General features: G+C 39.0%; 1 protein-coding gene across 19 annotated transcripts in view; it reads right to left on the reverse strand.

The window, feature by feature from the left end:
- TNRC6B (trinucleotide repeat containing adaptor 6B) overlaps window positions 1-27349 on the reverse strand; it is a 144991-nt gene that overhangs the window by 109864 nt on the left and 7778 nt on the right. For 11 of the 19 annotated variants that reach the window (XM_050709635.1, XM_050709627.1, XM_050709610.1 and 8 more), the window contains exons 2-3: window positions 18899-18971; window positions 12926-13024 (exon numbers count right to left, since the gene is read on the reverse strand). In XM_050709635.1, the coding sequence (XP_050565592.1) occupies window positions 12926-12979 (54 nt within the window). In that variant the 5' untranslated portion in view covers window positions 12980-13024; window positions 18899-18971. The remainder of the gene's footprint in view (window positions 1-12925; window positions 13025-18898; window positions 18972-27349) is intronic. The other 8 variants (XM_050709597.1, XM_050709636.1, XM_050709620.1 and 5 more) reach the window with 1 other exon arrangement.

Genomic DNA, 27349 nt, shown 5'->3' on the forward strand with positions numbered 1-27349 from the left:
CCACCTGAACGAACAGGAGATGAAGTCTCATAAGAATGTTCACTTATTAGCATCTCCAGCGGATGAACAGAAAACCTTATCCAGCATATAACTAGACTTCCTTCACTGAGGAACAGCCAAGGTCAAAAGCTGCTGTCTGCAGATTGTGGCATTTTACTTCCCATGCTTAAATTTAACTGTTAATTTCAACACAGCCTAGGGCAGGTCCAGTTTAAGAATGATACATCTGGTGCTTCATCACAACTACTTACTTTTAGACCAGTGCACCTTCCCACTCATCAGCTGCAACAGAGCAACCATAAGTAGGCCATCAGCTTTTCTTTTGTCTCACTAATACTTCGTTAAAATCCAAGCAGTTAGTCACCAGTCACTGCAGCTAGCAATTGAGGAAGCTCTACAAATGCTGAGCAGTTAGAACTTGTCGGAAATATCAAACAGAGACAATCCCAGGTGTAACAGAAATGTAATCACTACTACAAGTGAAAGCAGAGCTGAGTCACCTCTCTGCCTAGCTTCATGTAAGCATTTCGGACAAACTCAATGAAGGTTAAATTTACTCGTTACCAACAGATAAAAATGTGTTTAATTAACCTTTAAATTTACCTTCCTTTATTAAAATCCGTGCAATTTAGCTGCAAACACTTTAATATTTTCCTTTAAGAATGAACTGCTGTTGAGCTAGCTAGCATCTCAAAACGTGCACAGAATAGCAACAATTAGTCCCAAAATTTACTTTTGAGATTAAACCTTACTTTCAGCACACAGATGAAAACACTCAAAAAAGTTTGAATCACTATATACAAGTTAAAAAAAAAAAATACACAGTCCCTAACCTTCCTTTTCCTGAAGTGAGAAAGCAAAGCATTTTCCTGAACTATGTACAGGAAAATCTTAGGGACAAGATACACAGGAAAAGTTACCTGAATTTTTGGACCCTCTGAGGTTTTTGCAGTATTGCACAGCATTGCAATGTCACTCAATTTTTACTCGAACCTATTTCTACCCCCACACTTCTTTTGTGGCAAAACACAGCCCCATTATTCAACAAAATACTGACACGATGTCAACTATCTCCTAGCCTACTCACTATTTTCTCGAAGTTTCTCATCAGCATCTAGATTGAGCCTTTCAATGTTATTACCATCACGCAGCCTTAACTGGTTTTCCTGTTAGTAAAAAGAGAAGTGAAAACTTAATAATGTCATTTTACTGATAAATAACAATCACATTCAGCACTCCCTGCAAGGCACAGGCTATTCTTTTGAATACTAACACACTTAACACTCGTATAATTACTTTTTAAAAATCACTAATCTAACACCTATGTTTGGTATCTGCAGCCTAATGGTACTTTAATTCCTGACTCAGGGAAGTTTTACAATAACTATAAATGCCAGCATGGTAACATATACCAAGCATGTATCACCCTTACAGAGCAACGGGACAGATTATCAACAGCAGCTCAATAAATCATTAAGAATAGCAAAGTTATGTAACTCAGAATATGTAATTTATGTTTCACTTAAGCACCAAATCTGCAGTAGCGGTTAAAAGACTAGGAATGTTTCTTCTACCACCAACTCCAACTAATCATCTGTACTTCCAGAAATAAACTATGTCCTATTTTCTAAGTTAACTTTTGAGATGCTTTTATTATCTAATATCCTATGAAATACCCAGCAGCTTAACAAGAACTCCCTGCTAAGCTTAAAACAAACATTTATGACAAACATTTAAAACAAAAATTTATGAATATAATGACAAGAGTCACACACATTGGAAAGGCTAAAAAGGTCAGAAGCCCAGCAACATTTCCTACTGTATAGACAAGATCAAATCATTATTTTTAATTAAATGAAGGTATTACTTAGCTGCAAAGTATTTGAAAAACAACAACTCCTCAATATATACAGTAATTCACTTGAATCTTGGTCTGGAGGCATTCTGAGCTACCCAACTGTTTGCAGCAAGAGATACTGTTCTGGTAATACTTTCAGCCCCCAAAGAGGTTCCTTTATGTCACCCAAGTTGTGGTATGACAGAATGACTTTTGAAATCTTCAACTTTGAAGCTTAGACAGCTTTGAATGATAGTTACGTGATCTCAGGCTCAAAATGCATAGTTTTCTGAATATAAGCAGAAGTGCTCTCCGTGTCCTGTGCCACAGCTGACAATGGACTCCATCCCTTTACGTTTCTGTACATATGTAATATGGATCCCAGAAAAATCTGGATTTAATAAGACACAAGTAATTCATGTATTTTATTTAACTATCTGTATTATTCCTCAGGTAAAGACTACTTGCATTTCACAAGACGTGAATTCTAGCTAACTGCTGCAACTCTGGAAAAAATCTTTCATACTTCACAAAGATTTAGGGGAAAGTCTGACTTCAAAGCCCTTGACCAATTCACTCTCCCCCACTACTTTGAACAGCCACTTGTAGGCTGCCTGATGACTGTATTTAGGCGACTCAGTTTATAGTTACTTTACTATTTATGGTGCGGACACACATGAACAAGTTATAGCAGTTTAAAGTGACATCTGTAAGTGGCTGATATTTTAATATACACATTGTTAACCGCCCTGACACAGAAGAAAGAAAACAAGTTAACTGCTTTCTTCCCCTTAGGTTTGGAAAGTTAGATGGCACCTTACCACAAAAGGACAACTGGCACAAAGGATTTTTAATGGATTGAGAAAGCAGGTGATAATCACAATTCCTGGGAACTAAATTACACTTTTGCACCACGCATTCCCCGTGCCAAAAACACTGCTTTCTGCTGTTTGTTAGGACTGACCGAAAGTGACATAACCCAGGCAAAGAGGTGCTGAAGTCAGTCAGCCCCAAGAGATCTGATCTGACAGGAAAGAAAAGAAAGAACTGACTTTCTTTTCTGTATTCACAGGAGGCAAAGTCATTGTGTGGATTGTAAACACACAAACCGCTACTGGCCCAGAAAGTCCCTGAGTAACCAACAGGAGGCTGGGAGCCTTCTCTCAGTATACGCTCACCCTGCTTTCAGCCTCTTCACAGACGTTCACTTTTGACCACTGTCCAAAAAAAAAGGAAAAAAAACAAACAACCTCTAATAAAAACTCAAATGTTAATGGAGTTATTTGTGTAGGAATCACACATTGAAGCTCTGTATCTGCTGAAACCTACTGATATGATTTTATCGATACGAGTACTTCTATAAAATTTCTTAGAAATGTAATTCCACATAGGCTTACCGCATCTGTAGACAGCTATCACATTCTCCCTTCTTCATAATACACTGTCTTGTCTACCATCCAAACGTCTGAGTGAGTTGACTTAAAACCAGTGACAGGAAATGTTGACATGCTTTTAATGTTGCTTTTACCCTCAGGGGAACTGACATTGCACAATGCCTTTGCAGAGTACACGTGTCTTTAGCTGTCCACACACTCTTCAGTCTACTGTAATGATGAAGACCATCAAAACTATTTTTAGCTGCAAGAAGAAAAGAAAGGTCTTCTCCACAAACCACATCTCCATTTCTTCCACAGGCAATGAGAGGGGAAAAAAAAGTTCTAGGAACTGAAATAAATTTACACCATATAGTTCACCCAGTGAAAATGAAATTGCCCATTTAGGATCTTGCAAATAGATGAGGTCAGCAAGACCACTCAGTTTTTACACTCTCTAATGAATCAACCCAAGACCAACCCAGGAGTTGGACTTGATGATCCTTATGGGTCCCTTCCAACTCGGGATATTCTATGATTCTACGATTCTAAGACTACCAACGATACAGATATTCCAAGGGTCAGCAAAAGCTTTTACTGTCCATGGCTCAAATTTCTCCTCAAACACCTGTTCCCCTCAGCTTGCCAGAAGACAGTAGGATTGAAAACGTTTATCAGTGCAAGACAAAGAGGTGATCTGGGACAGCCAACATGGATTCATCAAGCGTTAATCGTGCCTGACCAACCTGGTGGCTTTCTATGATGGAGTGACTGAGTGATCAGTTGACAGAGGAAGACCAACCAATGTCAAATGTCATCTACCTGGACTTCTGCAAGGCCTTTGACACGGTCCCACATGACATCCTGGTCTCCAAATTGGAGACATATGGATTTGATGGGTGGACCATTCAGGGGATAAGGAGTTGGCTTGAAGGTTGTACCCAGAGAGTGGTGGTCAATGGCTCCATGTCCAAGTGGAAGCCAGTGACGAGTGGTGTACCTCAGGGGTCTGTCCTGGGACCGGTACTGTTGAATATCTTTATAAATGACATAGACAGTGGGATTGAGTGCACCCTCAGCAAGTTTGCAGATGACACCAAGCTGAGTGGTACAGTCGATACCCAGAAGGAAGGGATGCCATCCAAAGGAACCTGGAGAAGCTTGAGGAGTGGGCCCACAGGAACCTAATGAGGTTTAACAAGTCCAACTGCAAGGTGCTGCACCTGGGCCAGATCAATACCGGACATGAGTACAGACTGGGTAAAGAACTCACTGAGAGCAGCCCTACAGAGAAGGACTCGGGGCTTCTGGTGGATGAAATGCTCAACATGAGCCAGCAGTGTAAGCTTGCAGCCCAGAAGGCCAACTGCATCCTGGGCTGCATCAAAAGAGGACTGACCAGCAGGTGGAGGGAGGTGATTGTCTCCCTCTCCTCTGCCCTTGTGAGGCCCCCTACCTGGAGCACTGCATCCAGGTATGGGGCCTCCAGCAAAAGAACAATGTGGAACTGTCAGAGCGAGTCCAAAGGAGGGCCACAAAGATGATCAGAGGGCTGGAGCACCTCTCCTAAGAAGAAATGCTGAGAGCTGGGGCTGTTCAGCCTACAGAAGAGAAAGCTTGAGGGGGAACTCATTGCAACCTTTCAGAACTTGAAGGGGACTTACAAAAAGGACGGGGAGCAACTCTTTGCTCAATCAGATATTGACAGGATGAGGGGAATGATTTTAAACTAAAAGAGAGGGGATTTAGATTAGAAATTATGAGGAAATTCTTTGCTGAGAGGGTGGTGAGGCACCGGCACAGGTTGCCCAGAGAGGCTGTGGATGCCCTATCCCTGGAGGTGTTCAAGGCCAGGTTAGATGAGGCCCTGGGCAACCTGATCTGATGGGAGGTGTCCGTGCCCGCGGCAGTGGGCTGGGATTAGATGATCTTTAAGGTCCCTTCCAACCCAAGCCATTCTACGATTCTATGATTTTTAAGTGGCTGATTATAAAGGATCTCTAACATGTCGTATTGATAGGGACTGCAACCACTGCCAACGCCTTTGTAAAGCCGATACTGAAGGGAAAGAGATCAAAGGTCAGTATTCTGAAAAGGTTGTGGTCAGCCCTCAAATTGGGTGCCAATAGCGCACCTGCATGAAAAGAGACACTTTCCAAGCAAAGCTACAAAGCAATGACCCTGACCATCTCTGTCCCAAAAATCATAGAGGGACTATACCATGATAGCTCTCAAATGCAGAACTGCCTTTTTTTCTTTCCTTTTTAAAGCATTTTTTTTTTAAAGCTTTTTTGTCTGTTTTGCAAAGTATTACATTCTGCTGTATTCATCTGAAGAGATGCTATTAGCCAAGCAAACTTTATTGAAAAAACATTTACGAAAAAGAAAGAACCTTTAGGATAAAGGAAATGGTGAGTTTAAACTGAATTTTATTTGAAACTGAAGTATCTTTTCGTCTAGAAATCAGATTCGCACCTGTTCGCTGCAATGACATTCCAGGCCATTACATATCCTCCACATGAACCTACATATGAAAAGGCTGCATCAAAGGACCGTCTAGCAGCAGTCCTTACGGATTGCAAAGTCAATTTGGCAGATGATGGTATTTGCCAAGAGAAAGGAAATACCTCGTCATATTAACCTTCCTTTTTGTACCTTGAAAACACTTCAGGGTATACAGAGGAAAGAAAATAGATGGAGTCATCTTTCAGTCTTGATATCTATATTTTAGCAATCTTACTCTTCACTATGGGTAAATAGGTTTCAAACGAGTAATCCGTCTTGCCCTTGTAGAAAACAATAGAGCCAACTGACAAAATCTTGCACTTCATACTGAATTCCTTTAAGAATGCCCAAGCATTCAAGCTCTGAACAGCATTCCTAAAATAGTTCAAGTAGCGCTGTCTAATTACATGTTCTTTTTTGTAAATTCCTCAACAACTTTACCTTGTTTATAATTGCTGTTCTGTAATGCCAGTGGACCCTGATAATGCATTGTGATTGATAGTTCTTTGCTACAATGCCTTGAAATTTCAACAATCAAAATTATAAACTGACAAGCAGGTTTCCCCCCCCCCACTGTAGAAAGGTCCACCTATGTAGTGTTTCCTATAAAAGCGTTATTAGGTTCATTTGTTGGCCACAGCGTTAAAGTTCAAGAGAAAAAGTGAAAAACAAATTTATACTCCCCTTAACAGATTATGTTAATTTCTCTTTAAAATAAGAGGAATCCGTTGTAACATTTTTACAAGTTTTAGGAATACATCACTAAATGAAAGGACAACTTTATTAACCTCAGATTTAAACCAACACCACTCTTCATTCAGAGATTAATAAAATTTTATTTTTAAGTCCACAATATGCAAAGATTTTGGTTTTGAAATTGCTCTACTAAGAAGTTTTACCATTTTCAGGCTAGAAAGATGAAGCTAGCAGAGCATGAAGAAGAGAACATTAGTTTATTTTGTGAAAAAATAACTTTGTGCTTAGAACTGTTCTTAAACTGCTGCCCTTCTGGAGAAGCTTAAGGTATGTGCTTGCTAGGCAGAACACCTCTCTACTTCCAAAAGACTTTACAAGATATTTTATACAAAGACTTTAGACTCCTACAGCTCCAGAGTACACCTCCTGTAGGTTGAAAGTACACCTCTTTGTAATAAAAGCCAAAATTTTCAAGAGTAGCAGGGATTCATTCTGCAAGAGAAACCATCACGCCTTAAAGCACCATATCACAGGGCAGTACTACACTGGAAAACAGAAACAGCTTTTTTAAATTACAATGACAAAGCATTTTGTTCATCACTGTATAGGCCTTCAGCTTGAACGTTTTAAATTATTTAGTGCCATCTGAATAGAAACTCATTACTGTATCACTGAACAGTAGTACTATAAGGCCCAGAGATACAGGCATCGAGGTTTTGGACACAGTGTTAAGTTTAACTACCCAAATATGATTTTCTTCTTACTATGTTAACTGTAAATCCCAAGCAAAGACACCAGCCTAACTTTTGCACTACTGTCTACATCAAGTAGCATCGACTATCAAAAACTGAGCATAGGCTACTCATAAACACAGCTAGTGAAACATCTCTTTTTTTTTGAACTAACGGGTACCTCCTCCCAACTGGCATTTCTTCCTCCTAGCAACACTTCCATCTGAATTTTAAGCTTCTGCTTATAAATATCAAAACACATAATTTATCAGATCAAATACAAACGCTATTCTGGCAGGCTTAAATTTCCTTAGTCTCAACAGCTTAAATCCTTGAGTAAGCGTTGTGTACTTTTATAACCTTTTCATCACCTCTGTGTGATTGCCTCTGGATAAAACAAGCAGAGCCACCCCCACCAGGGTACTGAAGTGATTTAAACAGAAGGAAAATGCTGGCTCACAATTAGAAACCAAGAGGCAAGGAAAATGAGAACAGGCAGGCCATAACGCAAGGGGAAGATTCACGCTGACAGATACAAACAGGTGGGCACCTTGAAATAAAACAATGATTAACAGCCACCACAGAGTATTGAAATGTAGCCTAATTTCTAGACTAATGTTCAGTTCAACAATTGCTTCTATGCTTTTTTTTTTATAAATACTGATGAAAATTTCAAATAAAAATGTACATACCGCATACAGTGCAAAATGTTTCTTTCCCCTTTCCCTGCACCTATCAGGAGTAAAGCACATTATTATGGACACTGTTGAGTCGCATTTTTCAGCGAAGCTTTGAGTACCTAGATTTTCATCATATATAGGATCAGGTGGGCAGAATTAACTATTTTTTTCCTCTCTCGTACACAACACTGAATAAAAACCTCATAAATGAATTTATAAATACCTTTTTATCTATTATGTAGGTCAACGTCCTTTCTTCCCTGCAAATTCACAGGCTTTTGGTTTGCAAGATGAGGAACATCAAGGGTGGGAGGGGAGAAATTTTACGCCATTTGACATGAAAATTTCAATCCCATTTTTTGAGAAAGACATTTGCAACATATGCTCAAAACCTTGACCAATATTGAAAGAAATCTAGAAATATTCCCAAACAGGCATAAACTTTTAGCTGTCTCCTACAATATTTTACAGTAAAGGAACAACTAAGAAACGAAGTTGAAGTGTTGTCTGTGCAATAATCCTTAACGGAGGGATGAAAGCAGCTGGAAAGCAGCTGGAAAGAAGTCAGCCACAAACAAGAAGCTCAGAGCTTGTTGACATCTTCAGAGTACCAATGCTGTTAATGGAAAAAGCTGAATAATAGAATATGGCAAATCAACTACCATAAAACATAATTAGAAAAAAATCATAACCCAAAGAGCATTAGAGGTTGTTGGGTTCTATATAAAAACTTTGTATTAAAAAAGTGAAAGGGGAGATGGGGGGGGAAGATCCTGAAAAGACGAAAACCAGACCCCCCCACACCACTTGTTATAAAGTGAAAGATAGATTGCTGTATGATATTTACCTGCAGATCACATAGATAAAACAGACCCAATATTCCCTGTCAAATGTGGCTTCTACATCTGCCAAAAGTAACTACCTTTTTAAAAATTAAGCACATTAGAAAAAGCTTACATTTGTACACGTTCTTCTCCCTCTTTGTGGCACCAATATTATCTGATTATTGGGATCAGATGGGTGTTATTGACAGCTGCCTGCTGTCTTCACCATGTTGATGTCATGCTAACAGAAAGTGTGTTTTCTGACAGTCTGACAACAAGGAAGAAACTCTGAGATCAAACAATGGATCCAGTTTAGACAAAAAAAAAAGGCAACAAAGCTACCAACACAGTCGGGTTCTCCAAAACAGGCCTACAGTGGTACAGTGGGGGTGGTGTGGAGGGAACCCACTCTTTGCTGGAAAGCAACTCTGGAAAGAATGAATGACAAAAGGATACACCCCAAAAAAAGGTGCAGAAACTTTCCAAGTATGCAAAATTGAAAAGGGAAACAGCACAACTCAACCAATTCAGTATCAATCACTGTACCACTAGAAACAACATGAGTAGTATAAATAGTAATATTTGTATATATATATAAATATATAGTATAAATATATAAATATATATAAATATATAGTATATATATAAATATATATAAGTACATAAATATATAGTATAAATAGCAAAGAATTTAAAATGCATACACTAATACAGTGTGGAAAACAAACATTCAGAAAAAGTTTGGACTTAGCCCACCAATGACCTTCTTTATGCTTAACTGCTAATGAGTTGCTACTGGATTTCTGTCATTTATTTCAAGAAGAGCAAAGGCAAGTGTGAAGTTCAGCTCCTTCAGCAATACTGCCAGGCCAACTGGAATCAAGCAAGACCACCACTCCTCATGATGCCTGACAGCAGGGACTACATTTTCTAATCATATTTCATGTAATGTTAGCTTGAAGCACATATGTATTTAATCTTTAAAGTGACCTGCCCAGCTCTACACAAAGCACGTTCTTTTCTTTTTCAAAAGCAGAAGTAAATCTTCTCAGCTCAAGGCTTGATCTTGTTATCTCAGAGTACAACCAAACCAGTACACAAGGAATAAAGAGTAGGTTATCTTTCTGTCCCCGCTGTATGACACTGAGTCACCACATAAAACGTTTAAAACTATTTTAAGACTGGCACCATAATTCTTGCAGTACACAGACCCCTGTGATGTTCATCTTACCTTAGTGAAGGAGAATTTTGTCAAGATGACCCTGACACCCCTGAATACTTCATTCAGGCTTACCTCTAATGACAATAGGACAGAAATTCTGAATAGTGGGGAAATACCTACCAGAACCCTGAGCATCTTGCATTCTGAAAAGAAAAGAGAGTGTCAAGCATAATCACAGCAAGACCATTTCTTACTTGAGAGAAACACTTTAAGTGTAGCTGACAGCAAGGCATTCCAACATGTAGGCCTTTGCCTTTTGAACACGAAGTGGCTTTTCATTTCGACCTTATGTAAAAATATAAGATCTTATGTGACAAGACATAAACAGAAAGGTGTAAAAACAAATTCTATAGCCTTTTCTTCCATCTTTTGCAACAATAGCTTTACTACTGTTTCTGAAGCCCCCAAAAAAACGGAAGAAATAATTTCAAGAGAGAAATCTTGCCTGCTTTTTCATTATAATTATTCTGGTGGAGCCAATAAAAGATGCTATGAATCACCACAAACAGTAATTTCATTCTTTGTATCACTTGCACAAATCTGGTTTTGGCTAGAAATGAATTATCCAGAACAAAGGCTAAGAATGGTGCCTTAACCTGACCTCATATATGATATCATCAAACGTATTGTCACTGAGGTAGCTTGAACGTGCTTAATCAGCAGCAAATAATCTCATAACACGACCTATGAGCTGCAGGTTCAAATTCTACAATGTTTAAGAGAAAGCTTCAAAGGAGCTGCTAATACACTCAATGTTCCAAGTCCTCCTTGAATGCTCATAGGAAATAAAATGCTAGAAGATGATGACCTTTGTAGATATCTTTTACAGGCTCAAAAAATGATTTTCTTGTGAAGGCAAAAGAATAGGTAAGTTAGGAGATTTTGAGAACAGAATGTAAGGATCCAAAAGGATCCCTACTACTTAAATACGGGTATAAACACCTGGAAAAAAAACACAGAAGATCCACTGATCTGAACAATAAACGTAACAAAATAATCATATACTTGGGCTTTATTTGCAGCTTAATGTTTTGCAATGGATAAAAGAGGAAAAATGAAAGATCCAAATAAAATATGAATGATAGGTAATTACTGTCTTTGAAGCACAAAACTAATTCCTCCCAAAAATTCATGTCATCTGTCTGAAGAAGAGAAGAAAAATAGTCCTAACACAAAGAAAGAAACTCAACTGCATTACTGAAGTTTTTAAAAATCTCTTAGAAAACTATCTTTATGAAAATGGCTCGTTAGATCATGTAAACATTTTTAAATGAAGTATATAATTTAATGATACAAGACAATATAGCGAAATAGACACTGCCTAAGTTTTTCTGGGACAAACCTTTCAACTGTTATAGCTATAGCACTCTCTCAAGACCAAGAAAGAGAAGATAATCATTTACAGACTAAAGAAACACTGGGCGATACACTTTGGTGAGTAGTCCTGTACATCACAGGATGAGGAGAAGAACTAGATGTAGTCATCAGAACGTTTTGCTTAAAATATACTGATTCTACATAGCTCTGATTCCAAGTCTCCTACCTTCTCTAAATGATCATCATTTCATGCAATACTACATATGCACTTAGTTTAAAAGATTTGGTTTGGAATTTACGCTCTGTACATTTTTGGAACACCTGATGGTGGGATAAATATTATAAACTTTGCCATTACACCCAGAATTAAGCATGCCAGAGAAAAGCATGTTTTTAATTGAAGGAAAAGAGTAATTTCCACAAGAGAGTTACTTCAATCTATTTCCTGCCACACAAGAAGAAAAAAAAAGCTACGTATCCATATATACACACACGGACCTGGGTGTCTATACACGAATACATATGCCCACACACACACTAGTTCTGTTTGATGAAAAGCAAGCACCATTGTCCACGCTATTAATAGTGGTAATTAATTACACTATGATGTTTCCTCTCATCAATATCCCCCACTGATCTGTGTAATCACATAATTGTTGAGAGAAGCATTCAATCATCTGGGTGGATGCAGGTACATCTACTGATATGTTTTCCTTTGTCAGTTCCTGATCTATTGAGCCTTCCTTCAAAGCCGTTTAAAATTAACACAGTTCCTAAAGTACATATAGGACAACCACCAAATTGTTTCCATAATTAATCACCTCCTAGGATGATGACTAGAGCTCAAACAATCTTCCGTTCTATTAGAGCATAAAGCCATGAGAGCATCTCTCAGAAAACTACAGCCCGATAATGACAAATGTTAAGTCCTCCAGTTATTTCCTTTTTCAGCTGCTCAGTAGGTTAACAGAAAACTACAAGCAAGCTAACAATGATTTGGACCTTCATGAAATTTAGGAGCTGGATTTTACAACAGATTAGTGGCAAAGTTAACACTCACTTGTTGAGATAGGACCATAAAATACATTTATAAACCCATTGAAGAATAAGATAATCACTATGACATTATGCAAACCAAAGTAATTCATGATTCAATACCCGCATCTTCAGGAAGTAGCAAAAAGCAGAACACAACCAACACGATATTCAACAGCACACTTAACAGCCTCTTGTCTCTACAAGGTATGTCTAGTATCATAGATACCTCTACAAGCAACACCCTATCCAGTCTCACAACAAAACACATGCTGGCAAGTGCAAGGAAATGAGAAGCAATCAGTCAGTAATCCACAAACACTGATACCTGCACCTAAGGGCTCACATGCCTAATTCTTTAAGTTAGTTGAAAGAGCAGGTGGGAAGGACAAAATCCTTGACAAGCTCTTCCAGTTCTAACAAACAGAACACAATCAAAGTTAGTACTTCTTTTCAAGAGTTTCCTCTTTCCTTCCTGGTAGTGCCCTAACTCAGACACACTTTTCAATCCTTATCAGGCTACAAAAAAGCCCATGTTCCTAAAAGCCTTTAAAATGTTATTTTTAAATGTCTCCAGGGTCATACAAATTATTTATTTGCATGCAGGTATTTATTAAAAATACCACCAGTAGTCAGTGTTCACTCCATGTATTCCCCGTTTCAGCCAAGCAAGCTCTTGTTCCTTCAAAATACAGCAGTGTTTACCTCACTGACCTTGGGACTGCCTTCCTCCAGTATTTCTCCCTCATCAGTTTGCATGGGAACAGGATCTGTGCAAAGCTCTGCAGAAATGCAAAATACTGCCTAAAAGATAAAAAGAAAGATATATTTTAAAAGAATGATTTTGCTGCCTTTAACAGTGTTATGCAAGATTGCAGTGCACATAAATAATGACCATAGGCTATGACCTTTAATGTTCACGTTCTGCATGTATTCGCTGAATTTATGTTTTGCACAAACAAGTATGGCATCTGCTACTCAGGATAAAATATAATTCTACTTAATGAAGAGAAAAAAGTACCTAGCAGGAAACTGCTTTCTTTTTAATGTTCAAATATGTCATTGCTGAGTATTTTATGTACTCATCGTGTTTACTGAATAAAGCTATGGTCAGCGAGGAATAAGCACAGAGACTAGAGCTGAGCATATCTTTCTTACTAGAAAATAGCTTTTGTGCTAATATAAGCATCGCAGATTCAGCTTACAGATAATCTAAAGGTTATTAGTCTGAAAAACTGTTATGACTGCCAGCCATCCTCTGACTTCTTATTTTGGGAAATTTTTCTTTGACTTCATTTTAGAAACAAATATATTCTAGACTCTAAATGGTTCAGGGAACAGATAAAGCCATTCATCTTTAGCTCACTACTTCCAATTTAACCCAGGCCAACAGCTCCCAGAGTTTCTAGTATTCAGTACTACGTAGTAACTTTTTAAATTTGGTAGACACAGTGTGTGCAGTTCCAACTGAACAAAGTCAACATCGCAAATTCCAATCTTAAAAATTTAACTTATGGACACATGCAATACAGTTAGGGAGTCTACAAAGATTAGAATGTCTTTGACACCAGAGAATAAGCCATCTTTCAGGTGTAAGAGAGCATAAATTCAGCAAGGAATCTCTGAGTCAAGAAGGCAAAACTTCTGCTATCAGCAGATCCATCATATTCCAGTTCTGTGCAAGGAAAGGGCTCACACCAAGTTTAAAACTATGAAGCAAATTGCCGTTGGCCTTTAACAACTGTCCCTCTCAAGATGCTCATCTCCCCAGCTGCGCCAGCATTTAAATGCCATTTGAAGTCTCTCCACATCATATCTGCACCTCAGATACAGAGCGACTGACTCTTCTGTCATCCTTTACTGCAGCAATTCCAAGCCTGGAAACTTTGGGAGTACAAACTGAAATGAGGTCAAAAAGAGAAGGCTTGGAAATTTGTCATCTTCATTTGTACCTCTTCTGTTTCAAAGTTAGAGCCTGTTCATAAGGTAAGGCTGCCAATGCACTGCCAATGCCTTCTGTTACCTCATGCATAGGTAAACAACATCTTTCATGGCTATTAAGTTGCCACAAGGAATGAAGAATATTCTACAAACAAAGGGCCTGAAGCCACAAAATGTTGCATACAGCTTATCATGCCTTATAACCAACAAACTGCTGGTTATGTTCAGTAATATCAGACAGTCTCATGCAAAGCAACAGCATTTTTCAGTCTTACAGCAATTTCCTTCTCTGGGTTAAGAGGAAAGAGGATAAAGCAGAACTCTCACCCAATTCTCTGTGTGAGGTGTGGGTGTGAGGAACCTCAGAAAAACTTTACTACTACTACTATCATCATAGCTTTAGTCACAAAAACTTTATTTCCCTTTTCAGCGAATGTTGAACCTCTGAACTATTAAGCAAGAATATTCAGTATCTACAAAGAACCTAGTTCTTTTGTAGATGTAACCAAAAGGTTCAGACTTCTCTATAAAGAACGTTACCACTCAATAGCATAGTCACACAGATTTTACCAGCGCAGACTTCATAGATACAAATGGGCATTACCTCACATGAAATTCCATTTTAGTAGCATTGTCACTGCATATGCAGTGCTCCATCTCATCCTTTATCTTCACATGCTAGCACAGGGCATAATAGATATAATACTCACAATTAAGAAAACAGTTGCTGAAGAGTTCATAAACTAGAGATTAACAGGCCATAGAATCAATACCATGACTTCGAGTGAATATACTGATCTTTCTCAAACCCAAGATATGACCTAACAAATCAAATACATCATGTTTGTCAAAAACCACCTCAAATATTCAGACAAGACTTTCTGAAGTGTATGAAAGAAGCTGATTGAGACCTGACAGATGCTGAAAGAGTTATACTAGCTAGCAATATACGAAGATGTATTATTTTGTCTCTTTCGCGTCCTACTCCATTGCATGGAAGTTAACTCCACAAACAGTGTGACAAAACAATTATTTCTAGCATAACACAAAATGATGCCCTTGAAACATGTTCAGCTTTCACCTCCTTCCTGGAATTTTGCTGTAAAATCGGAAAGGCCGCATGATCAATTCATACAGGATTAATTGGAGACGAACCTAAACTTCAACCCTGTCCCTACAGCATGGCACTTAGGAAGATTAACACACAAGACTGGAGTTTATCACGTTAACACAGAGACTAAGTAAACAAAAGGAGAAGCACCGCAAGTGAAATGCCATACGAAACACTCCTAAAGGAATTTGGGGTTACGCTCTATTAGCGGTGAACACCCTAAGCACAAAGTATGTATGTGATGAGCAAATTCCCTTCTAACATGAAACGAATGAAACTGATGAGGACACAATGTGGGGATGTTACAATCGTGGGGGTGACACAGGCAGGCTAAGATACTCTGCTTGTTGCATATAAGCAAAATTCTTAAGTAGCGAGAGGTAAGTGAGAGGTGTATCAGGCACGGACACCAAGAGCTTCGTGCCCCAAACGAGCGTCTCCCCGCAGGCGAGCTGCCTGTCCCGCCGCAGGGGCTCGGGCAGAGGCGCCGAGCAGGCCCTGTCCATGGTACTCGACCACGCTCTGCATCCAACCCAACCTCAGCGCCGCAGGGGCAGGGACTTTCTTAGTGTGACTTTGCAATGTCGGATTCGAGTAACTGGGAAGTGCCACTGGCCGGTAGGCAGACACGCTGTGGTCCAACAGCCAAAATGGTTTTGGTTTCTTTCATCCAGAAGCACAACAGAAAAGTTTGTAAAATCAAGCAAGGTCAGGTCAAAACAAGACCACTGTGAGGACTGGTCGCTGCATTAAGAGTGCTAGAAGAACTTAAATATGAACCTCTGAAAAAACTGCTGTGTTCATCTTCTGAGATCTCCCAAGAAATCAGCAGAACTAGGACATAAAGAATAAACAGAAAGTGCACAAGAACAAAGATAAGCAAACTCTCCCACTGAGGACAGACTAAATACACTAGAACAATTCGAAGCTCAGAGAATGGAGTGAGAAACAGAAAGGAGTGCAATGGAGAAGAAAGAGATGATTCACCCACTCTTCACTTGCCCCACAATTCACGTTTTACCAGCTTTGATGTTCAAAACAGACTGTATTATTTCATACCATGCTCAGTAAGTGTGTACTCACTCACATGGAATGGCAAGAAGCTGGAAGTTTAAAAAGGCCCCAATTTACTGGAAAAAATCACAAGGGGGGAAAAAAGTAAATCCACTTAAAAAAAATAAACCCTCACAGCTGGTATAAGAAGACCTTAAGCCACAGACAGCAGGAGTTATTGCAAGAGGAAGCTTTTGCTAAGCACTATCCTTTTGTTGTAGTTTTAGTTTTCCCCATGACGCTTGCTTTTGGCTTTTTTCAGGAGACAAAGTATCAGGCAACAAACTCTGAGTCCAATTCAATACATTTTTACATACTTTCTTCAATTCCCTATGAAAGGAAGGATTCATACAGCCACTGGCACAAGAACGCTGCATTTCCATCTTTCTTATTGCCCAAAGCAGGCATTTGGGGATTCCTGAATCCATGAAAAAACATCTCTGACAGACTTTTGTAATAGTCATTAAACTAAGGATGACTCCTCAGCCAAGAAAGTGACTGCCTACTGCCAGCATATGAAGAACCAACGTAATTATTCCATGTTGTTGGCAGTGACAAGCCTCTTAAGCTTCCAAGCAGAGGGCTAAAGATCACACACTGGGTAGCTTATTTTGTACAAAGAGGATAGACAGGCAATCAGAATTTGTACTAGGGTCCTACAGGATTGGAAAGGAGCCCAACTAAATGAGCCCAACAGCTTCCAAAGTCCCATGCATTAAATTAGTTATTTCCAACATCAGATGGACCACCCTCCCTGGAGATAAAATGACAAAGTTTATAGACAGTCTGTTCAGACTTTCAGATCTGACAACTATTAACAAAGTCAGTCTTGGAAAAGGTCAGAGTATGATAATCCTCTTCTTCCACTCTTGCATACATCCACCAAAACTACCTCAAATAGGACTGAGGCCCCCCCAGCTTCATCTGAGGTCTTCTGGTAAAATTAACCAACTGCAGCCTGAGTGAAAAGGACTCCAGGGGAAGTCTGACAAATGGTACAGGTATGCCAACATACAACCTAGCAGACGCACATCTGAAGTTAATTAGTTTTTATTTAACTCTTTAAAATTTAATCTAATATTCTCAAAGATAAAAATACTCACTAATAGAAGAACTGTAATTCTTATGAAATTTAATGCCTAAGACAGTATTTTCCTACCGTAATGTAATATGGCCAAATCAGTCTCATGTTTCATCCTGTTCGTGTTTCATCTCTTTTCTGCAGCAAAGATGTGCAGAAATTTTTCAGTGGTATCAAGATGATGGATGCAGCCACCAGTCATAAATTCGGTGTAACCACAACAAAGTGCAGAGCACCTAGCTCCTCACTACTGCATTCTAGCATATTCCAGCGAATAAAACCTCAGCCAAACTTCCACATCCTCAAAAAGCCCTGACGAGTAATACCAGTGAACAAGGTACTTCTACTTCCTAAGGCTGATTGTTCCCCAAATAGAAATGTCTGCCATTCAGAAGCATAAAACCCTTATTAGCAGGAGAGCGCTGGAATCCATGCGTCTTCAAATTTGCTGGTCACCAAAAAGGCATTATTGGAAGTAAGCACTCTATCTAATAAATGGGTCTTTCAACACTTTTTCTTCCGATTGCCAGCAGACATCAAATACGGACTGAAGAGGAAAACAGTGCCCTTCATTTGATATAGAGGAAAGAATAATTTCAAGCTTCTGAAGGCAGCAGCTGCAAAAGAAGCACTTTTTGATGTAAAACCAATTGTGGTTCCTATGAATTGCTAAGTCTGAATCAGATATGGCCAACAGGAAAACCCTCAAAGAACAGCAAAGCTGTGCAAACTGTCACCACTACAGAAAGTAAGCAGAAACTGAGGGTAGATCCTAAACTCTCTCAAGAGCACAAAGCAAAACAGACACACAAGTGCTCTTCAAAACATGGTGATCTTGTATACATGCCATACTTGAAAAAAGACAGTTCAAACAAGGCAGTACTGGAATGAATTATATCTTAAATGAGACTAACACCATCACCTTGATACATCATTGCAACCATTAGTCTTTACCTAGGTATGCAGACACAGAAGTGTTAATTTTTAATAGATGATCTAACCATATTAGATCAAACTGCTAGTTTCACACGTTACATGGGGTTTGTTATGACTGTACAAAAGCAATACAAAATTTAACATATGGAAAAAGAACAGAACAGTTTTTGTCATTTTAAATGAGAATTGAGAGGTACTGAGATGAAAGCAAGAGCAACCAGAAGAAAAACAAAGCTTCAATCTAACTCCATTGCTTATAGGAACTGATTACTTACAGAATCCAGTGACTTTAAAATCTCATCAGAAATTAATTCATTTTCAAAGAAAACCACCACACACATCAAATGTAGCTGACGAACACAAATCCCATCAGGCAGTTACAGAAAAACCTTCACATGCAAAGCCACAGGAAGTAACACACTAGAAAATACACGACAATAGCAATATACTGTAAAAGTGGTTAAAAACTAGTATAGGAGAGTGTTCTTCTCACCTCCAACTTTCAAGGATGCAATATTGAACTTTGGATTTTTATTATTATTATTTCTTTTTTTACCTTTGACAGTTTCCAAGGGCTGCCAAAGCCCACAAGGATCCGTCCTGGCTACATTCAGTGCAAAAACGAAACCCTAGAAGTAGACAAAAATAAATAAATAAATACATTAGCCAACGGTGGTCATTACTAGATAAAAACATGTAGAAACGGAAGACAGTTAATTGCCTCTGAAGCTCAGCAACCCTTACTCACAAAGCATTTAGAAAACAAACTGTAAGATCACATAGGGTAAATAAAGAATTCTTACTGCAAAAGAAGCAACACAGGCTCCTCCTCTTCCCCAAAGTAATGTATGCAGTACTGGGGAGATGGGGGAGAGGAGGAAGAGCTATGGCCAGGGTTAGAGTAAGAGGGAAATGTACTTTTCTCCTCACTATTCTTCTACCTCAACTGCCACTCTCATCAAGGCAATTCTTCTTCGAAGGCAAGGATTTTACATATTGCAAAACCCATGTATTTGCTAAGTCTTAGGACCAAATTTGGGCTTAAGTTTTAGCAAATTTAGATTTCTACAGAATGAAATCGCACCACTGCTGAAAATGTATTTTAAAAATAGCTACCCTCCGAGAAAATGTCAAAACCACCATAATACTGTTTATTGCTTCCACGTAATTATTACTCACACGCCACCACACAATCCAACACCAACAATCACCAACAATCAGTTGTGAGAGAAAAAAAACTCTCATCCTGCGACCCAACAAACCGTTTAAGAGGTCAGACTGTTTAATGAAGATTGATGGCAAGCTAATCAGCCAGCAGAATAAATATTATATACTACAGCGTGACATTGAAGTCTGATGAACAATACATCCCGCATACTGCTGCATGACAGAAACATCAAACTGGTATTGAACAGGAAATTCCTCTTCCAAGGATTTACTGTGGTTACCAGTTTGTAGAAACCTTGCCACTGGAACCACTGGGGGAATAGAGTGGAGAAGAGAATAATAATAATAAAAAAAAGAAACAAAAAGCTAATGCTTTCTCATCATAATATAATGGTAATATAATGGAAATACCTCCTAATACAAATGTTATCATTTAAACTAAGCACTACAATTTTATAGCTGCTGAAAATGTTATTTTTGGCAGCACATTATAATTTCCTCATTATTATCATTTTATCCTTTTCCCAACAGTTTTGAACTGTTAGCTATCTGTAGGTACAGAACTGAAATGTTAGCTTTCCATCCAGAAATGTACATGCAAAGCAGTATCGAAACACAAGCGCAACATGCTGTCTTCTCAACCACTCTGAAATGTACATTTTCACTTGGAAAACTATTAAGTACATTATCACCTTAACAACATGATGTCCAAAGCAGCCTCATGCCTAAAATAAGGATGTTTTTACCAGGCAAGGCATTTTAAATTATTGTTACAAAGTAAGGCTCTGGAGACAAGTCTAACAAAACTCAAACTCTTGATTAAGTTTGCAGTAAGTGATTGCATACCCTGGAATAAGTAAGAACCCATAACATTTACCTCTTCTTAACGTTTCCTTCAGTGAACAAACACTGCTTTCACCCCAGTTTGCTAAGTAAAGCAAGTTGCATTTTCCTGGCTTCACTGGACAGTAGGAGATCAAGGAAATACTCTTACTACTGACATACACTGAAAATAATACGCAGAGGTGAGAACAGCCCACTCTGTTGCCTTTGAGTTTTCAGCTTTCCCTATTCATTTCCAAGAGCTATAGAAAAGAAGGGAAAACTGAATTCCTTGACTGAATGGGAAATTACCACCCATCTCTCTGAAACATCTCAGAAATATTCAGCAATGCCATGTAAAACACTGTTATTTATCCATGCAGTCAAGTACAAAATACCTTATAGGTGTAGCCAAAGGCTGCTTGCTGTTGACCTAGCAGTTTTATGAAACGTATCGGACATCCACCCCCATCTAATGAGGGTATCAGCCAAAACACAAGACTCATGTTTGTGCCATTTCTGACAGCAAAGCATCTGAAGTTGGGGGATATGAAACATTGCAGAAGCTGTCCAAATAACAGCTTTTTTTACCGAAAGGGTTTGCTACAGGATGGACGTTGAAATACCGCAGCATTACTATCTAGCAAAAGCATTTAAAATTCCAGCCAAACCACCGCATGCTTTTGGACCACTTATGTCTCCATAGGAAGAGAGAGAACTGCCACTGATTATGCCAATAACCTGTCCTGCCTCATCACAGACTCCTGTTCATGAGGAGTATGGATTCCTACCACTAACAGAAAAAGGCCTCTAGTGAGTATCTATTTAACAGACAGAAGACAAAAAAAGACTGATCATTCTCCTTCCATTACTCTAATAAATTTAGGATTATGTTTCTAGAGCAATAACAAAGTTAATTAGCAAAGTCAAAGTAGCTCAAAAGACTAGAATCCACCAAAAACAGGCTGAGTAATGGAACATGACATGTATCTGAACAGGACTGCAAAGACGTTACAGCGAAGAGAATCCCAGCATCCACCATAGTCAGAACAATATTTAAATATCATGGATACACCTCCTAACTCTAATCCCAGACTGCATATCTACTTTGACCAGCCAGGGTTTTAGGATGTGTCAACGTGCTTGCCCAGACTGCAAAGGAAACATTTTCGAAAGGAAAGCAGACGCAGTTTGATTAGGTAGCCACCAACTGCTCAAGGGAAGCAAGAGGGGAGGGGAACCAAAAATGAAAGCAAACAAGAAACCACACCTACAATTTAGGCACTGCTGACAGAATAAAGTGGGAAAGGGAACTCCCCCTGCCCTCCAAAAACTGGGCCAGGTCCTAACCAAGTCCTAACCACTTAACTACAACACTTGGTGATTCAATATCCACGTGCACTGAAAAATCTGATCCGGTATGTATTACCTCGCAATAACAGAAACAAATCATTCAACCTACCTGCTGATGACTTACATAAAGTAAGCCCTGCCCTGGCAGACCACAACTGCATCCATGCAGTGTAACCCCCAAACTGTTCTGTACGTAGTTCTGGTTCTAATCTAGCGTAGAGCAGCACTTTGCTTAGCTGGGTTAGGAAATCTATGAAGCAGCCGAATATCCTGCACAGTGTCAGGACTCCCAGGCTAGCCTTTTTCTCAAGTGTTTGTTCAGGGTGTTGCATTTTTCCCACGTTTGCATGCCAAGTACATTACCTACAGCAAGTACCTCCTTTCTGGTCACCTCACATAAGCTGCCTCTGTAGGAACACCGCAGTATTCCAGGTGCACAGAACTGAAAGGAGCAAGGTTACAATCAGAAATATGTTTTCTTCAAACTTTTCCCACAACCTCCCATCCAAATCCGGACAACACCGGTGACACGTGATAGAAGTTCCTACCGACTGAGAGATACCACAGAATGGGGAAATTCTAAAAATGGAATTTCTATTCACAACTGAGTAAAGGGAAGGGGTGAAACTGGTTTCTTGTGTAAGAACTGAGATAACGCACACAGGCGCACTCAAGGAAAGTGGTTATGTAATTCTACGAGGACTCCTGGGTAGCAATTACGTATAAAAATGAATCCCATTAGCAATTGTTGGGTATGTAATCCTATTTGGAAAGAATAATGACACACGAGCATCACTGAACTGGCTAACACTCAACGCATTCAAATCATTCAGAACCCACTATCCTGTGTTGACCACAGCTAGAAAAGCCTTCAATTTTGGTTTCGCAAAATATAACTGACTTCCAGGACTACGAAAGGGTCCAGAACTGCTGGTTTACCACTATCCATCCCAGTTAACAATAGGAAAATCTGAATTCCAGTTGCTATTACTTAGGCACCATTAGAAAAAAAAAGTTAATTGTGAAGGTAACCAACAGGTGGCATGTTTCTGAATTCACTGCGTCATGTTGTTGGCGACCGCTCGTGTCTAATGCGCAGCGCTATGTAGTGACAAACTGTTCCCATCATTGGTCTAGCTGCCATACACTGAGGCATTTCTTCTGAGCTTCTGGCATTAACTAAGAACTTTCTGGGCAAGATTTACATTCACTCCATTTCTGACTGGCAACAACAGTACACTTGGAGACAAAAAGGGGGGCTTTGCTGCCACTGCAATTTAACCATCCCATTGCTAAATGGCTAGATGTTTGACAGCACTAAATTTTAGTTTAAAACTCGGTTCCAGTTTACATAGTGCAATGATTCTGATAAAGCAACCAAAAGCACACTTTCTGCTCAAAAGGCCTCAAGCTGTCTAAAATCACCTCACAAAAGCGAGCTGACATAAATGCCCCAAACCATCACATAGCCAAGTAGGTAATCAGCAAGTTGGCCTGAAGTCATTCACAACTTAAAAACAACAGAAAATATACTTTATTCTTCTCCCCCATCTACAGAATACTGTCATAATTTACTGCAAAAATTATTCAGGACAACCCACGTTTTGCTGTGATAGTCCTTTCTCCACTTTATAGGACTTTCCAAGACTGAACAGGGAAATGTCATCAGTGAGGAACAGCAAGGGAGAAGGAGAGAGATCACTGGTGCCTGAGAGACACTTCACCACTGCACTGTTTCACGGTGTTTAGAACCGTCTCTCTGCCATAGGTGTAAGGAAACCCAAAAGACATACTTCAAGGAAAAAAGAACTAAAAACATGACTCTAAACAAAGCAGCCAGGAAGAAAGGGAAAAGGCAGAAATCCTCTGCTTCTTGTTAAGAAATCCAAAGAACAGCGTTCAGCAAGGGCAGTTGGGTGCTCCACAGAATCACCACGGTGTTCTACAGCAGAACAGGACGCGTTGCAAAATGTCCATTACTTTTAATTCAGTGTTGGCTGTACAACTTCGTATTTTGTTCATTATTAACTTACTTGTACTGAAGTTCTCTATACTGCATGGAAAATAGCTCACCTGTTCACATAGTTATCTTGTTGGAAGTGGCTGTGCATATCGAACTGCAACTTAGAATAGATATCATGTATATACTGCTCTACTAAGGGAACGTTAGAAAAACTATACAAAAATTGTCACTAACCTATACGTACAAAACACAAGCCTCAAATCATAGCATTTAAGTCCTTTTATATCAATAGCACAAACAAACTAGCAAAACCACTTCATAAAGCAGAACGCTGTTGATTTTTTTTTTTTTGGTGAACGGACAACTACATAACATGAGTTGCTCAGGAAACCCTTTCTTTTCCAACTAAAGAACGCCTTCCTTTTTGAATCAACGTTAAGGAGGAGATGGGAAACAAGTGCAAAAGGATACTTCTTTCAAATCCTAGTTATTGGGCTTTTTCTGAGAAACTAGTAATATTTCTTAAACCGCACCTATGTAATTTAAAAAACAAACAAAACTTTTGTTCACTCCATCACATGGATACCAGATCATCCACATCCATTTCAAAAGCACGATGATTGTAAAGAAAGGCAGACCTGGACTACACAAAAACGTTCTTAGGTCAGACTTCCTATTTAGAAATCCCGTTTCTAGTTCTCTAATCTGAAAACAACCTTGAAAAATGAACTGAAGACAGAACATTGCACTGCCACCTCCCCAGTGTCCCAAAACATTACACGTTGTTTATGTGAAGGTGTCAAATATTCCTCCTCCCACTAAGGGGAAAAAAAAATAAGAGTGAATTTTTTAAATTTTTTTTTTTTTTTTTACCTTTTTGCCACTTACTAATCCACAAGAAGCACAGAAGTTCACTTTTTTCCTGCTCATACTGATTTTGCTTGAGAATCCATAAAAAAGTTTGACAGCGAACGTGAGAGTCATTTGTTTCTAGTCTGCCTCGGCACCTATCTTACGCTACACATCACTTCTCAATTGTAACCCAGGTTAAATCCCAACTCTACGCATCCTGAGGCTGCCCACTGGTTAAGTCGTCCAAACTCCTCTGCTTTGTCCCACTGCCTCTTCAGTGTGGCTGAAGCACATGTACACACATTTTATGCATAACATATATACGTGCACATGTGTAACCACCCCAAAACTATTTCTAGTTTTTCCTCTTTGAGTCCTTCAACACTCTAACACAGCGCTTATGGAAAGTTATCAAAACTGAAGTTGTTGGGAGCACTCTTTGAGCATCTCAGCATCTTCTGAAATCACACCCCGTGTTTATTTCTTTCTTGTCTTTGTAAGCTCTCTGGAGCAGGGAAACTCCCCTTTTCCCTATCCCCTTTGCAACACGCACTCGATAGTCAGCAGCACTGTAAATTCCAATGATGACTGAGGCACCTAGGAAATAAAAGGTGATGAGCTTTGAATACTGGCTGCTTTTTCTGCTCTACACCAAAGTTTTACTCAGCTAACACAATGAAAGAAAATTTTGAGTAAAGTCAGAAACAAACCATCACTATAAAAACTCATTCCTTTCAATTGTTCATCTCCTGTTCTCTTAGGTATTGCAAACTAATGCTTTACAGACACAAAAGACAGCTGTTTTACACTGCTAAGACTGCTTTCTGCTTGATAATGGGAGCAATGCTCGGAATCCTAATGGCACACAAGCAGCCATTACCATGAGTATTACAACTATCATGTAATTTAATGGTGCTCTGGTGGCAAAAACGGGGATGCAATCAACGTGCTCCAAGCGCCAGCAATCCATTTACACCAGCATTCCCAAAGCTGCAGCGCCGTTGAAGCAAAACCAGTACAGCAGCAGCAAGGCTTTACTTCAGGATAGTTGCAAAATGAGTCTTCAGAATACAGAGGAATTCAACGTCAGACCAGGGAGGTGAAGGGAACGAGATGTGACATGCTAGACCAGGGACTTTAAACCCTTTTGTCATTCTTAAAGGAAATGTTATTATGAGAAACCTACTTCCTGAGAGCTCAACTTTAAACCTGAAAGCTATTAACAACTTCTTTACTGCTGATAATCCCAACAGAATCATTCCATCAGGTTATTTATACCATGAGAGACAGACAACACAGGATCGAAGGTTTCCTTTTCATCCAGAAGTAACAGCCATCAAGACCTACGCACCAGTATGTTTATCAAAAACAGCAGCAGAAACAACATTAAAACTGATAAGGCAGTAAGCAGACACGCGCCCTGGGAAGAAGGGGGGCTTATCTATCCATTGGCACATTGAAATGGGAACTTCAGCAGTTACAGGGGTTATTTAAAGACAGAACTACTGAAATCATTCAAACACATCATGGGACTGGAAGATACTGCACCTAACTCTTTAGTTCTTACCATCTTCCTGTAATACCATTAGGAGAGTATTACAGTTTCCTCTGTTAATTTTTTCATATATATATTTTCACACTAAGAATCTGACACTAACACAGCTCTGGTGCTAACTCCAACAGCAGTCAGGATACACAAACACACAGAAAATGTATCTTTGCATATGCTGTTGCGCACAGAAGGCGCTAGAGCTTAACACTCCACCCCACAGCGCTGCTTTGGGCAGACGTTTATCACCACGTTGGGCTGAGGCAGGGCCAGGAGGAGGGCTGGGCTGTGTGCATGTGTTGAGAATGAATACTAACTCACAATTTGCTTTTATTTTACATTTATTTTAGTCTTTGCTTGTTTACACCTCGAAATTTTCCAAACGAACGTGCCATACTTAAACACATTTCTAATCATTAGTAACTGAGATTTTGGTTTTACACAAAGGCATTTTGTTTGACTTCCTACTAACATGATTATTACATATGCAGAAAAGTTTCAGATCTTAACACTACTATTGACAAAAAAATAAATAAATACTAAGTTGTAAAGCAAATAATTCTAAACTACAATTGTAAACACCAACTTGCAATGTAACCAGCTGCCAAGTTCAGCTTCATCAGTATTTACAGCTTGACATCAGCCTGAATTGTACTTTTCAGCTATTTAGGCACCTAAGAAAGGGACAGGAAGCTAATTTTTAAAAAATCTGCTGCATATTTAACAATGTTATTTCAAACTTCTTCAAAGAAATGAGGCAAAACTTCATTTTTTGTTTTAATTTTTATTACTGTTTTAAAAGAATATAATGTTATTAGTGATACAATCCTAGTCTTCCACAACGCAAGCTCAAATAAACGTGCTCAGTTAGAATTACTGAATGTGGAACTATTTGTACAAAGAGTTTTGGTCCTCCCGAGGCATGCGCAAGAGTACTAAATCTCCAGTCTTCTGGGGGTGGCACAAAGTAGTTCTTCAACATTCGCATCTAATTTCCTCTAAAAGTGGCATTTAAAAGACAAGTAGCCAGTGTTCATTATTACTATCAGAAAGATTCAAGCCTACTTTTGGCTACCTACTTGCAATACGTGACAATTGATCTGTACAGTAGAGCTGCCCCATCGTATCTAAAAACGTAACTCTTTAAAAATTTGCTTCTAGGTTTGAATGTTTTTCACTTTTAGATACTGTTCTGTGTTCACCATTTATTTAATCTGAAAATGTAGTAATATGAATTCCCAGGTGGTTTTTTTTTTTTTTTTTTTTTTGAGTTAAAGCTTTGTAAAACAGAAATAATGTTT

The sequence above is a fragment of the Cygnus atratus genome, chromosome 1 (assembly GCF_013377495.2).
Source record: "Cygnus atratus isolate AKBS03 ecotype Queensland, Australia chromosome 1, CAtr_DNAZoo_HiC_assembly, whole genome shotgun sequence".
NCBI classification, from domain to species: domain Eukaryota; kingdom Metazoa; phylum Chordata; class Aves; order Anseriformes; family Anatidae; genus Cygnus; species Cygnus atratus.